Source organism: Grampus griseus (genome assembly GCF_964374135.1).
Source record: "Grampus griseus genome assembly, chromosome: 1".
Lineage (NCBI taxonomy): Eukaryota > Metazoa > Chordata > Mammalia > Artiodactyla > Delphinidae > Grampus > Grampus griseus.
Genome location: NC_139017.1, coordinates 168,341,298 through 168,356,615, shown reverse-complemented (window position 1 = coordinate 168,356,615; position 15,318 = coordinate 168,341,298). Strand labels below are relative to the sequence as shown.

Below are 15,318 nucleotides of genomic sequence, written 5' to 3'. Positions count from 1 at the left end.
CCCAGCACAAGGATGGTGCCCGTGAACAGGAGTTACCTCTTCCCAAGTGAATTCTCATGACCTCCCTCCTCTGGGGTGGACTGAGCCTGGGCCAGTGTCCCTGGGACCTGGGTAGCTGGGCTGGAGTAACGAAGTGCCCAGCCCTCCAGCCCCAGGAGGGACAGGTGATACTCACCATGGAGGACAGGTCCACGTTCTCCACCCTCTTGTCCTGCAGCAGCACGGGCTGTAGGCCAGCCACTCGGAGCTTCACGGAGGACGTGCGGTAGACAAAGCTCAAGAGCCAGTCCCCACTGTGGGCAGAGAGGACGGAGTGAGAAGGGGCGGACGTCAGCCTCGGAGGGCCCTGCCTCGCCCCGGGGGAGCCTGGTGGGACGGGAGCTTCTGTGGGAGACCAGGGCCCCGCTGCACCCGTGTATGATGGTGGGAGCTGCAGCCACTAGCATTTCGGGAGCATTGCCCAGGGCGTGGCAGCTCCAGGGAGGCTGCTTTGCTTCCTGCTGGGCCCCCAGAGCAGAGAACAGCGCTGGCCTGGTGGGCAGTAGACGAGTGTCTGTTGAGTGAGTGACTGAGGAAGCTGGGTGAAGTTCTCCACAGTCTGCATGTGGCTGGGTGAGCTGCTCTCAGCTGGGGAGGGTTTCCAGTTCCCAGGGTGGGGGGTGGAGGCTGGTCCAGGGCTCCCTGGGAGACGAAAGAAAGGCAGCAGGGCGTCTGCCTGGGGGGAGAGGATCACGGGGAGCTGGGGCCACCATGCTCCGTGGCTTGGAACTCTGGGTCTGGGCCCCCATCTCTCTTTGAGCTGGAGGGACCAGCTGTGCTTTCTGAGACAGGCCTGGCCCAGCCTGCAGCTCTCCCTGCCCTCAGCCACCTAGGAGGTGAGCGCGGCCCCCCGAGGCAGGTCACAGCCCTGGAACACTCCTCCACTCTCATGGCTGCTGTGAACACCACGCCCTGCCCCCTATCCAGACATAAACCCTGCACTCTGGCAAGGAGATAACCCCGGACACTCTGTGGCCCGATTCTTCAGGTACACCGAGCACTGTCCACGGGAGGCGTGGTCTGTGGGGCCCATGGGACAGCCTTGCCCCTCGAACCCCTGTGCCCTGTCCGGGGTGAAGCTGGGCCCCTCCCTCAGCAAGTCCATGCACGTGGACGCCTCTGTTCCCCCTCTGCCTCCAGGGCTGAGACCCCACTTAGCACACTGGGCGTCTTTTGTTTAGACCGAGTCCAACTCCGGTTGCAGGGCCATTTGAGCCCATCGTTTTCGTGCGCTTGTGTGAAAGAAGGGCCCTCCCTCCCCGCGTGTGCGGGGGAATGTGCTCAGGGTCAGGAGTCCCCAGCCTGCCCGCGTGACCCTCTGTGCCCACAGGCGAGGGCCCAAAGCTGTCTGGGACCCAGGGTGCTGTGGGCTCTCCAGGCCTGACCCTCTGGGATCTCTGGCCACATGGGTGCCTGTGTGGTTACCACCCTGGAAGCCTCTAGAAGGCTGGGGTCCAGAGTTGAGGGGCTCTCAACAGACCTTCCTGCTGTGCCCCACCCTGAGCTCATCAGCCTGTGACTCCTTCCCTGAATCGTCTACCAGGTCCCTTGAGCAGAAGCCAGCAAAGCCATGTCCTAGGCCTCCCTTCCCGCCATGGCCAACTTATCACGGAATCCTGCAGCTTTGTACTACCTGCCCCTACTCCCCACTCCCCCAAAACCCATCCCTTCTGCTCCAGCCCTGAGATCAGGCAACTCCCCGCCCAGCCCCCCACGGACAAAAGGAACGGCCTCCTCCTCGCTCCTGGCCTCACCTCTCTCCAGCCACTGGGGTCTTCAACTCTCATCCGACCATGGCCCTCTCCTCTCAGAAGCCAACCTTGACTCTCCACTACCCACAGGCCTTCTCTTCTAGAAAATTCCCTAACTGCCAGAGAGCAATGTTTGCACGTCGCAATGGTTACCCTAATATTGAAGGCCCAAGAAACACTGTCCCTCAGAATGATGGCTAAGGGGAGAAGAAAGGAGACTGACTCAAGTTGTTTTATTAACTAATCGTGAGGCTTACATGCATCCAATACGGGGTGTGAGGGAGGCCCCTATGCGGTTCTGACATAGAAAGCAAAGGAGCAAAGTCAGGATTGTTCCTTCCCAATGATCCGTCTTAAACATGACAACACTCTACTTACAATGTTAAATGTACTTATTCATACACATGTAGGGGCAGGACAGGAACGTGTTAGAAGGTTCCACGTCCTCAAAACTGTGCTAAGCAAACCACAGGGCCTTTGCTGGCATTCCAGACCCTCTGTGCCCAGCATCTGTCTCTTTTGCCTGGGGTGGGCCACGAGCCCACCCTCGGGACCACCCAGAGCCAGTCCCACCCTGTCAGTTACCAGCTGTGTGACCTTGGGCAAGTTGCTTGACCCCTCTGAGCCTCAGTCTCCTCGCTGTAACCTACCTTCCGGGGCGGGCAGGAGCGTGCAGAGAGATGGCACGTCGTGTACCCAGTGCTCACACACGTGAGCGCTCAGGAGGTACCGGGTACGATGATACCTCCCGCTCTGGGCCTTCGTGGGCAGTGTGGCCTCTCTCCTGCTCCGCCTACTCTTCCAGGCTCTGATGGGCTCCTATCCATCTTTTCAAAATTCAGCTTGCATGCCACCTCTCCAGGGAGTGCCCCTGAGCCCTTCCACTTGATAGTATTAATCCTTTATCCCTCACGTGACTGGTGTATGCTCCTCTTGTGACCTTTGTTACATGTCCTCCGTGTGTCCGTTCCTGGGTCTTTTCTTTTTCCGGGCAGAGAGCTTGTTGAGGGCAGGACTGCGCCTTAGTGCTGCATCCTGTATCCTGAGCAGAATCGGGAACTCCCTTGCGGGTGGGAGGTGGGTGCAGTGCCCAGCAAGCCAGGCGTCGATGGCCCTCCAGGCCAGGCGGATGCATACAACTGAACCTTGATTCACACCGCATGACCTGTTGAAGGGTGTGCCATGGCTGCTGACAGGCCTGGAACCACTTGTGGGCAGGGGGTCCTCCCCGCTCCTTCTACCATTATCCCCACACGGTACTGGAGCAGAGACCACACAGGGAGTCCTCCGGGGGCTCAGAACAAAACCCTCTCATTGCAGATATCCCAACTATCAGGGAGACAGTCTCACCTGAGTTCACATCCTGGCTCTGCTGTGTGACCTTGGTGAGGCACTTGACCCTCTCTGAGCTTCAGTTTCCTCACAGTATAATAGGGAACAGAATCACTTGGCCGGTTGGCTTCCAGGGGGTTCGTGAAAGCCAAAGCAAATTAACAAACTTGCAAAGAGCTTTATTAATGTACATGATAAATTTATAAACGTATATAGTTTGGGAGTGTTGGCCTGAAGCTCCCCCCAGCCCCTCATTCCACTCCCAGTCTTTAAGTAGGTTTACGGCAACTAAAACACTTTTGGGGGCCAAGAATATGAATTCCTGGTCAGTGCTTAATTTAATCAAAAAATACAGTTATTGTTTCGGTCTGTGCATTCCTTCCCTCTTCTCTCCTTCTTCCTCCTCTCCCCCTCCTCCTTTTTCTCTCCAGAGAGATGGCTCAGGATCTCACAAAATAATGGAAAACCAAACTTATTAGCCTCAGGTTCTCAACGGAACAGATGGGTTTAATAAGATTCTGCTTTCATATTGCACACATGCAATTTTAATTCTTTCCCTTTGCTGTTTATGAAAGCATCAAAAAAATCGTGTGCTGCGAATACGCCCAGTAATAATAACCGCTATCGCTTACTGGGCGCGTATAAAGCGCCAGCCTTCATCTTCCATAATCTCATTTAATCTCCCCAGAAGCCCTGTGCAGGAGGGACTGTTATTCCCATCTTACAGGCAGGAATACTGAGCTTCAGACTGGTTTGTCCAAAGCCACCTGAGTGGTAAATGGTGGAGCCAGGATTTTATCTGAGGGCTATCTGCCATCAATGTGGTGGCCATTCCTTCTCTTTTCTTGTTTTTAATTAATTATTTTTTAAAGATTTTTATTGGAGCAGAGTTGATTTACAAGTTGTGTCAGTTTCTGCTGTACGGCAAAGTGAATCAGTTACACATATACGTGTATCCACTCTTTCTTAGGTTCTTCTCCCATACAGGCCATTACAGGGTATTGAGTAGAGTTCCCTGTGCTGTACAGCAGGTCCTTATTAGTTACCTATTTTATCTACAGTAGTGTGTATACGTCAATCCCAATCTCCCAATTTATCCCTCCCCCCCACCCCTTACCCGCTGGTAACCGTAAGTTTATTTTCTACATCTGTAACTCTATTTCTGTGTTGTAGATAAATTCATTTGTACCCCTTTTTTAGATTCCACATATAAGCCATATCTTCATTCAGTATGACAATCTCTAGCTCCATCTATGTTGCTGCAAATGGCATTACTTCATTCCTTTTTATGGCTGAGTAATACTCCATTGTATACATGTACCACATCTTCTTTATCCATTCTTCTGTTGATGGACATTTAGGTTGCTTCCATGTCCTGGCTACTGTAAATAGTGCTGCTATGGACATTAGGATGCTCTTTTCTTATTTTTTAAACTGTCCTTACTTAAAAAATTAAAGTCTCTTTTATTAATAAATATATATATACACACACACATATATAACTGAATCACTTTGCTGTATACCTGAAACTAACGCAATGTTGTAAATCAACTACATACCAATTAAAAAAAAGTCTCTTTTAAGCCCTACCTCCAATCCCTGTCCACTCTTCAGGGGTGACCACTGTTATTAGTTTCTCATGGTCCCTCTGGACCTGCCTGTCCATTTTCAGACATACAGATACATATATGCACACGCAGAAACGTTTTCCTTCGTAAATGGGATCACAGTACGTATTGTCGCACTTGCTTTTTCCCCCTTAACTGTTCCCCTCTTTGCGGTCATTCAGGTTGTTTTAAATTTTTAATTATAAATGAAGCTGCAAGGATCCCCTTTGTGCATCCATCTCTGTGCATGTATCTAGTACAGCAGGATCCCAGAAGTCAGAATCTGCGGGATCAGAAGATTGGCACATTAACAATTTGGATAGATTTTGCCAACTATCCTCCACTGAATTCAGCTGCCACCGACAGGGTATGACAGCGCCCATCTCTCCACATCTTCACCAACACTGAATGTTATTCATGTGTCAGATGTTCGATAATCCAACAGATGATAAATAGTATTTTACTGATTTTAGTTTGCATTTATTTCACTAATAATGAGGTTGAGTAAATTTTCAAAAGTTTATTGACTATTCCATGTTTATGTGTAGATATCCTTTGGCCATTTTTTTTCTTTTTATTTTTTAGGCTGCACCATGAAGCACGTGGGATCTTAGTTCCCTGACCAGGGTTCGAACCGGTGCTCCCTGCACTGGGAACATGGAATCTTAACCACTGGACTGCCAGGGAAGTCCCTGGCCATTTTCTAATTTTTGTTTATTTATTTATTTTTGGCTGTGCCAGGTCTTCGTTGCAGCATGTGGAATCTTGAGTTGTGGCATGCAGACTTCTTAGTTGCAGCATGCATGTGGGATCTAGCTCCCCGACCAGGGATTGAACCTGGGCCCCCTGCATTGGGAGCTCGGGAGTCCTAACCGCTTGACCCCCAGGGAAGTCCCTCTGGCCATTTTTCTTATTAGATTTTTTTTTTCTTATTGATTTGCATGAGCTCTTTGTCTTTGTTTCTTTGTTCTTTCTACCATATCCTGATTCTAAGAACTCAGCTTAGAATATGAGTGATAAAGCCATACTGATTGGCTGAACTCCCGTGTCCCGGTTAACGCCCTCTATCCAAGGCTAAAGACGATCTTTATCTTTAGCTCTGAACAAGACATGGGCTAAATTATCAAAATGATAAAGACTTTCCAAATCTCTTCAATTCACTTGCAGGTTCTACTTGGGATGGCTGGGCTTAGATCAAAATTAAAGTTAACTGGCCTTGTGACTTAACTTCTCTGGGCCTCAGTTTCCTCACTTGTAAGATGGGCTTAATAATACAAACCCCTTAGGGTTTAGGGCACGATTAACGGAGCAAATGACAACAGAGACAGGATGTGGCAGGTGGTAAGAGTCTAATACTTGTCATATCCACTCCCCCATCACTGCATTATTGCATTTTTCATGGTTTTTTTGGAATAACTGTCTGTTTCCATATGTGTCTTTTCTGCTAGACGTGAACTCCTCTTGTTCATCTTTGTAGCCCCACGTCCAGCAGGACGTCTTGGGCATGTATGTGGGATGATTCTGAGTTGCCCTTAACCTCAGGCTGGAGCCTCTCCCTCCTTCCACCCTGACCTATATATTCCTTAGAATCAGGAACCCAGCACTCTCCTCTTTCTCTAGGCTTTGCCTTTCAAATGATCTCACCTGTCCTTCTGGCTTCAGCCGAAGCTGACCTCCCACTGGCCCTCGCTCCAGTTTGCATCTCTCTCAGTTCCAGCGCTGCATCTCCAGATGCCCTGCTGGACACTTCATGTTCATAGCCCCGTGAGTCAGCCATTTCCCCAAGTCTCACCTCCTGTCACTAAATGAGTGTGCACCACACTTGGGGAAAAGCCTTTGGTTTCAGAGCTTCTGGATTTGGGTGTCGCAGACAAGCCCAGAGCTGCCTGTTTCCTGCCTATTTGCGCTGCTGCGTGCGAGGTTGCACAGGGCCAGGTGGGGGCTTGTCCCTGTCGAGGTTCCAGCTAGTGCCTGGTGCGAGGTTGGCGCTTCGATGCTGCTGCTGATGAACGGTAACACCATCTGTCACTCACGGAGCAGGCACCCACCATGGGCAACTCTGTAAATCGCTGGACTATCATCGTAACCCTGGGGGGAGTCACTACTATTATCCCCCCTTCACTGATGGAGAAACTGAGGCCGATGTTAAGACCCAGGTCTGTGCGATTCCAAATCCCTGTTCTCGTGTTTATGCTGTCACCTCCCTCCTTTGCCTCATCTGGAGGCTGAAGGGCCCGGGCATCCTCTCAGGCCAATCTCCTGAGGTCTCAGCGGGGGCCTTCATCTTCTCTTCTTCCCCAGAGTCCAGGGCACGGCTTTGGCTGAAACCTCTCAAGTCCTCCTCACAGCCAAGCCCAGGGATGCCTCCTTTCCAGCCCCACAGCTGTCAGTCTTCACAGCCCCCCTCTCTTGCAGGAGGGTCTGTCGTGTGGTGTGGGTGCTGGCTCCCCCATGGCTGTCAGCCCTGCCCCAAGACACTGCTCTGAAAGCTCAGCCTGGACGTTCCCCACTCCCTTCCTGCGCTGCCGGATAACCCACACGCGAGCTCCCCAGTCGGCGTTCAGAGACCCCCCATTTACGGCCCAATCTTTGTTTTTCAGTCTCATCCCACTCACCCTCTTCCCCCAGATCACGGTGACCAGCCTGGCCTCTCGTGTCATCCTGTAAACTGGGCTCAGGCCCGACACAGGGAAACCTTTCTTAGGATCTGTCCCTGCTGCCCATCATCCTATGGGGATAGATGCTGCCCAGGTCAGAACACCTGGCCCGGGCCTTGCTTCTAGTAGGGCTGGTGTCCTACCGGTCCCTGGGATCCTCCAGGACAAGGGCCTGGCCTCCAACATCTGTGTCCTGGGCACAGGGCCTGGACACACTAGGTGCTCAGTAAGCACTGTCACCTCCTCACAGGCACAGGGTTTGGACAGACCTGCAGTAGCCGTTGACGATCCTTCCAGATACCACCTTCCGGAAAGGCTCCCAGTGCTTGGCTTCTCCCTCCACGGGCGCGCCCAGCAGGACAACGTCCTCGATGATCCCTTGGCAATCTGGAGAGAGACCCCGGAAATGACTGTCAGCACCCCTGGCCACAGCGGGTCCTGAGAGCGACTCTCCAATGGTGGTGGAGGAAATGGATGTCACGTACACACGTGCATATGCACACCCACACTCACGCAGACATGCACACACATGCTCAGGCACCTGCGCAAACACAGTCGTGCACACAGACACACACACGCCCACACAGTACGGTGGCTTCCATTTACTGAGTTCCAGGCCCTCCAGCGCCCGATCTATTCCTGCAATGCATCATCATCCCCATTTCACAGTTAAGGAAAACCAAAGACATTTTCAAGATCACATGGCCAGTAAGTGGCACGGCCCAAATCGGGACCCAGGTCTATTTCCCCCTCCATGAAGCTCGCAACTGGCCGTGGACTCAGATGGGGTGTCTCCCTTTAGAAGGGACTGATGGCCCCTAGCGCATTGCACTTGCCGGGCAGGAGACACCACAGCCTTCCTCTGGGGTCAGTACAGCCTGGCGGGAAGGTGGGAGTGGAGAGGAGAGGGGGACTCAGGATCCTGGGACACGAAGTACACGCAGCAGCTGCACTGACCTAGTGGTTCAGAGTATTTTAGGCCAGGGCTCCTCTGAGCGCAGCTCGTGGATGAGGGCTGGCCCGTGGGCTGTCTGTCTTGTAAGTAGAGATCAGCAAAGCAGCGTTTCTTTGATCATCTTGCAGACTGGAAACCAACAGCTCACACATGGGAGTGCAGAGCGCACTTTGAGAAGCACTGCTCTAGACCCCTGGGGGTGCACGTGCACCTCCACCCCCAGTCACCCCTTGACCCGGCTCTATTTTTCTTCTTGTCACACCTCACTTGTTTACGTCTGTCTCCTCCTCTAATATCTGGGTTCAGGGAGGGCGGGGCTCCGGCTGCCTTGGTCACAGCTGTATAGGACAGTGCCTAGTCTATAATTGGAGCTCAGTAAAGGTGTGAATGAATGAATGAGTAAATGTATTGCCATCCCCTGGGACAGCCAGGATATGTGCTTTGCACTTGCAAAGCCCTGGGTTCAAATCCCGGCTCAGTAACTTCTGAGACAAGTCACTTAACTTCTCTGAGCCTACAGATGGCTATGGTACTGCCTTGGTGGTCTTTATGGGGATGAAATCATGGTGGGGAAAACCCCAGCATAGTGAACACACAGTGGAAGTCAGTGTCTCCCCGCCCCATCCCCTGTCCTGTGCCCCTGCCTCTCCGCAGGTTCTGAGCCCCCCCAAGTTTGGGGAGTAGCATAATCTGTGTCATTCCTGGGGAGTGGGCCCCGGAGGGACAGCTCAGCCAGTCCCACCACTCTCTCTTGCTGAGGGACACAGGACAGGTGGCTTCCTCTCTCTGGGCTCCGGTTTCTAACCAGAGTGCGTCTGTTTTTCACTTGGGCTGTTGTGTCAGAGTTTGTCTGAGTAAACGGTTCCAGGCTAACAGGAGTTTGAGAACCCCTGTGCTCCTCTCTGGCCCTGAGTTATAAGATTCCAGGGCACAGAATTCTGATTTCACTCCTCTGTTTCCAGGGATAGGATAATCTGGCAGAAGGATGGAAAACTTCAGGAAGCTGGTAGTTCGTGTTGAATTGCAAGGATGACTCAGATACTGTTTGATGTAAGGCTAGTTCAGGTGCTTATGCTGTTGGCAAGGCTGTAGCTCTGATTCTGACCCCTTCTCTCGGCAGATGAGGAAACACGGAGTCTCAGAGGTGGTGGGGCATGCCCACGGTCACACAGGTAGTGAGAATACAGCCGGGCCCAGAACCCGGCACGGGGAGCTGTCGAGGCCTGGGGCCATTCTCTCTGCTGTTTACGGGTAACAACTCAAAGCACAGCGATCGCAGGTGGGCTATCATTGCTCCCACGGTGCCAAACGGCTGTGGGTCCAGGGTCAACGACTGAGCTTAGCAGCTCTCTCTCGACGCCAGCCACTCAGGGCACCTGCCCTGTCCCCCAGAATCTCTCCATCTGAGGAGCTGGGACAGCTTCGCAGCCCTGGGTGCCGACGCCTGGAGGGCTGGGACCTCCTTGTGGCCGGCAGGGGAACTGCAGCATTCCCTATCAGGTTACCCTGAGCAACTGTCAGGATCCTGTGACTAGCCATCCGACAGGTGTTATGAAAAGCAAACAAAGGTAGGTGTCTTTTGCTGAGCTGAGACTAGTAGCTGAATCTCACAAAACAGTCCAGAACACAGTCAGACCAAGTCAGGGTAGGTGGCGAGCTGGAAACACATTTACCTATCTCTGAAGCCTGGCTTCAAACTGCCTTTCTAGACCTCTTCTCCTTTATCCTCAGACTGCTGCCACGGTCAGATGTGCCTGTCTTATGTTTTAAAAGATGATTTGCTCTCTAGGAAGTTGCATACCTAGAGAGAAGCCACGTGGCAGGCTCTTGGTAATGCACAGGTGTTAGCTTAGAGAAAGTTGGTGAGAATCATTTTAGACCCACCCAAGGGAGAATCCTGTACTGTTCCCGGAATGAGACGGTCCAGAAGGGGAAACCTGAGTTAGGAAAACTGGCTGCTGAAGTAGATGCTGGAGAAAAAAATGTCAAAATTCACTGTTTGGTCCAAAACCTTATAATACCAGAAGATTTCAGCCTTCCAGGTAAAATACAGAGAATCCTCACTCAGGTACCACTTTTAGTGTCAAGCAGTCCCCTTGCATGGGCACAGATGATCCGTCACATCATGACATGAGTTCAGCGCAGAATACCCCCGCTTTTCAAGACCAACGCAAGAAACTGGCATTTAACATTTTAATAATAATGAACATAAGATGACCTCACTGTCTTTTTCCTGCAGGGACCACGAATGTTTGCTGAAACATGTTGGGATGTATTCCTATATTGCTACCACCAACTTTTCTTCTTGTGAATTTTTAAGGTGTTAAGATATAGTTCCATAGTTTTATAAATAGTCAGGGATCCAAGGTGTATCAGTCACCTTCAAGTTCAGGACTCAAGTTCAGGTTCAGCTTTTGGGCTTGGATTGCTCATGTTTTAAACAGTCTTGTGTATGTTATTAATATAGTACTTTTACTGTTGAAGTTGGAGGCCTTTCATTCTTATGCCTTTGGCATTAACGAGGCTCCATCCCTGGGGCAATTCAGAAGAAAAGCTTTATTAGTCCTGTCTTTATCCCTCCACTTTCAGTCCTTTTTTTCACTCACGTATGGTGAGAAACATTACCTTCCCACACTGTCTTTGCTCTTACCTCTTAGTTTCATTCCTTTTTTTTTTTTTTTGGCCACACCCCGTGGCTTGTGGGATCTTAGTTCCTGACCAGGGATTGAACCTGGGACCACGGCAGTGAAAGCACTGAGTCCTAACCACTGGACTGCCAGGGAAGTCCCTCTTTTTTTTATTCTTAACACAGGACCCAAAGAGATCCCTTTAAAATTTGAGTCATAGGCATGAGGTACCTTTTGGGGGTGCTGGAGATGTTCTACAGCTGGGTCGTGGTGACGGTTTGTACAACTCTGCACATTCGCTAATAATCACTGAATTGCACACTTCAAATGGGGGGATTGTGTCATATGTAAATGACACTGCAGGAAAGTCAGATCATTTCACTCCTGTGCTCAAAACTCTCCTGTGGGATCCATCTCTTGTGGAGTCAGAGTTAAAGTCATTTCAACAGCCCTCGAAGCCCTGCGTGACCTTCCCCACACTTTCCCCTTGCTCACTCTCTTCCAGCCACACCGGCCTTGCTGTTCCAGAACATGCCAGGCCTTTCCCTTGCTGATCTCTCCTCCTGATACGCTTCCTTCCAACATCCACAAGCCTCACCCCCCAACCTGATCCTTCACCTCTTTGTTGAACTGCCACCCTCCAAAGGGAGGAAGATGCAACCTCCCACCCCTACCAGGTGCCCCATCTCCCTTCTCTGATGTATTTTTCTCCACAGCACTTGAGACCATCTGACTTACTGCCTATTTTACTTTCACAGTCTCTCCTATGATCTGTCTCCTACTACACGTGAGCTCCTCAAGGGTTGAGCCAGGGAATCCCCAGTGCCTAGAACAGCAACTGGCACAGATGCTCTGCTCAGTAAGTATTTGTGGGATGAATGAAAGCAAGCTGTGGGACTCAGCAACCCTTCATGTTGAGAATACATGCAAAAAGTTTATTTTTTTAATTTTAAAAATTTTCCTCCCGGTATAACTTCTTCCGAGAGGCTCTAGTTGAGGATCTCTGTAGACTGGATAAAAGCAAACGAAGAGAGCTGACTTGGCTGAAAGTAAATGGAAGAGTATTTAACCAGGGTTCTCAGCTCTTCAATTGCTGGTTTCCAGAGCTCTGCTCCAGGGGAACAGAGGCTACTGTGACTGACTGCAGTCTGCAGTGGGCAAGAATAATGACCGGTCCTTCCAAAGCTGACTCTGCCTCAGTCTCCTCTGCTGGCTTCCGACAATGTGACCCAGAGGCTCGTGGTGACCCTCCCAAGAAGCACCGACATCACCTGTATTAACAAAAGTCCCTTAGGCTTGGCCTACATAATAAGAAGGCTCAGGGTCTCCAGACTCTTCAGATGATTCATGGTACAGCTCAGGGTGCCCCATCTTTGGGGACAAAGACCCAGCAACTTCGAGGGCCTAAGAAACTACACAATTGTGAACTGCTGTCGTCCAATTAAATGTCTCCCGTCTCACACAGCAGGTGTCATGATTCTAAGACTGTATCAGATGCTGTTGCAACTCACAGAATTCCTGGATTCCGGTAGTTTGTGGTCATTACATACTTTTTCCACCAGGAGATGCTGAAAGTGGGATGACTGCCATAGGCAGGGCTGTGAAGTGTTTGCCTTTAGAAAGGGCTTAGGTTCAAAAAGGCTGGGAATCACCAGTCCAGGGGAAGCGGCTTGACCTTTGGCACAAGAGAAATCTGTGTTCAAATCTCGGTTGTACGTGAACTGAAGTCAGTTATTTAATAACTTGGAGCCTCAGCTTCCTCATCTTTAAAATGGAGAGAATATAATAATACTGATTTCCCAGGGCTGGCGTGAGGTTGTACGTTCAGGGCGGTGTCTGGCACACGGCTTGGTCCGTGGTGTCCACTGTTATTCCCGTGCAGATGATCAATTTGGCAACTAGGTAGAAATGCTGGGCATGAGGCACTGTCTTTGGAGATGGCTCAGCCGTTATAGTCACCGTGCCTGTTTCTAGCCAGCTGCTAACTGCAGGCACTATTTTAGGAGTTTGTTGTGGGGAGTGGTGATGCCAGGCATCTGGTAGCAGTGGACAGTAGCATCGGTCTCCTTCAGAGCACAGCCTCTAGAGAGAAGCAGCTGAAGAGCTGTAAACAATGGTTAAACACGTCCTCATTTACTTTAATTTTTTTTTTTTTGGGCCGAGCCACACGGCTTGAGGGATCTTAGTTCCTTGACCAGGGATTGAACCCACACCCTCGGCAGTGAAAGCTGGGAGTCCTAACCACTGGACCGCCAGGGAATTCCCAAAATTTAAAAAAAAAAAAAACTCTGGTGAAATACACCTAACATAAGATTTTCCATCTGAACCATTTTTCAGTGTACGGTTCAGTAGCATTAAGTATAGTCACATGGTTGTGCAACCATCCTCACTTGCTTTTATCACTCAGAATTTAGATAAATCAGTTTCTATCTTGTCAGCTGCTCTTATCACTCCTTCAGCAGTTCACGCCAATTCCTGATATGACACTTTTACCACCTGGCGCTCCTGGCGGTCTGGAGATTGTCTTAGCTTTTCAAAAGAAAACCCAAGAGTTGAGAATAGGCTGTTCTTCACAACGGCAAGAGTCCCTTTACACTAGAGCCTTGGCCTTGAAAATCATATATAAACTGAACTTTTGTTAAACTAAACATTCTTAAAATGTACCAAGTAGGGCCAGCTCTTTCAAAGCGTCCCACAGAGAATCCTTTTGTACAATGAGGGAGGACCAACTGTCACTGGGAACAACCAGTCCCAGCTTCCCCTCTGTCATTCTGTCCTCTCCATACAGTGGGCTTTCTGAAAGTGAGGCAGGCCCAGGCGGCGCTTTCCAGGTCTTTCCAAACACCCTCCTCTAGGAGTTACACAGAAATCTCATCAAACGGCCAGAAAAGCAACATCACAAACTCCCACAGGCCTATCACACTGTCAATAATGAGATTCTCCTGGGCTGCAAAGACCAAAGTTTGAGAAGCAAAAAGGAAGGATTTTCTCCCTCCTGGCGGGGGGTCATGTGTGCAGTGAGTGATGAGGTGGGAAACGAGGGAGGAAATGATCTCCCAACTGCGAGTCCAGAAAACAGACCTTGAAGTAAATGATATGAACTGCATCTAACACAAAACGAAATCCATTCCAAAGATACACATACGCCCGCATGATAAACACACAGACGTGGCCAAAGGGAGAGGGAGAGGGCAGGAGCCAGGCATAAAGGGAGATGAAGGGAGGCTTTGACTGTCCCCCACCCCTCGACGCCCCCAGTGGAATGAGGTTCACACTGGAAAGAATCGTTTAAGGGAGCCCGTTTGGATATATTATAAGGATTTGGGATGAATTCTTTATGGAAGGAGTAAGCCTTCATCTCTCCCTTTTGATTTCCATCCCTTTCATCTGGCAAAGTGGTAAGGCTGTTACTAGCATCCCGGGACCCACAAAATTAATCTGCATATGCCTGACCTCTCCTGGAGGTGTGTGGGGAGCGGTGGGCTAAAGCCGGGTCTGCCTGAGGACAAAGCAACTGATAGATGCAATTCCATGGAAGGGAAAGAAATACCATCAAATGCGATGTCTGCTATCATGGAGATGAAAAGAGCCAGTTGACTGAATGACAGTCTGTTCTGCATTTCAGCTGGTATCTAAGTGACAGCCCAGAAATAGTTTTCAGCTAAGTGGGAGTTTAGGAATTCAAGGGTCAGGATGTTGAAATGTATCTGAGCTTAGTGACAAACTCTTTTGCCTTGGCTTTGTCCTTCAAACATCACGGACAGTAATGTTGGTCAACTTCTTAGGGGCTGGGAATGAAATTGGAGAGAGAGATCTTGCTGCAAAGTTGTTTTTTTTTAAAAACAAAGTTCTGGTATTCTATTTCTTAACCCCCCCTCCTTCTTTTCTTTATCTTCATCATCACCATCATCACTGCTTACCTGGGGATAGGCTAAGTGCTTTATACATATATTATTTCATCTACTTCGCATAATGATCCTAAGAGTTAAGCAGTACTATTCCCATTTTATGATGGGAAAAGCTTGCCTCAGAGACACTAAGTAACTTGCCCAAGGTCACAGAGTAAGTGGCAGAGTGGAATTCAGTTATTCCTACATTTTCTCTCCTACTCTCCTGTCCTACTTCCCTTTCCTATGAAACATAATCTTGACTTAAAACATATGTCTTTTGATAACTGTGACATCTTCTAAAATTGTATATTAAAAACAGAACAACACACCCTGCCAAGATGAACAGTTCCAATTTGGCTGAGCCAAGAGATGCACTAGCAGGCTAGACTTTGCTAGAAGATTCATATCCTGATGTGGACACCACACCAAAGGCACACGACCTTCTGCTTTGGTAATCTCA

General features: G+C 50.0%; 1 protein-coding gene across 4 annotated transcripts in view; it reads right to left on the bottom strand.

The window, feature by feature from the left end:
* Window positions 1-15,318, bottom strand: part of TMCO4 (transmembrane and coiled-coil domains 4) — a 96,772-nt gene that overhangs the window by 7,758 nt on the left and 73,696 nt on the right. For 3 of the 4 annotated variants that reach the window (XM_082678788.1, XM_082678786.1, XM_082678787.1), the window contains 2 exons: window positions 7,656-7,773; window positions 176-293 (listed from right to left, as the gene is read on the bottom strand). In XM_082678788.1, coding sequence (XP_082534914.1) covers window positions 176-293; window positions 7,656-7,773 — 236 coding nt within the window. The remainder of the gene's footprint in view (window positions 1-175; window positions 294-7,655; window positions 7,774-15,318) is intronic. The other variant, XM_082678789.1, reaches the window with a different exon arrangement.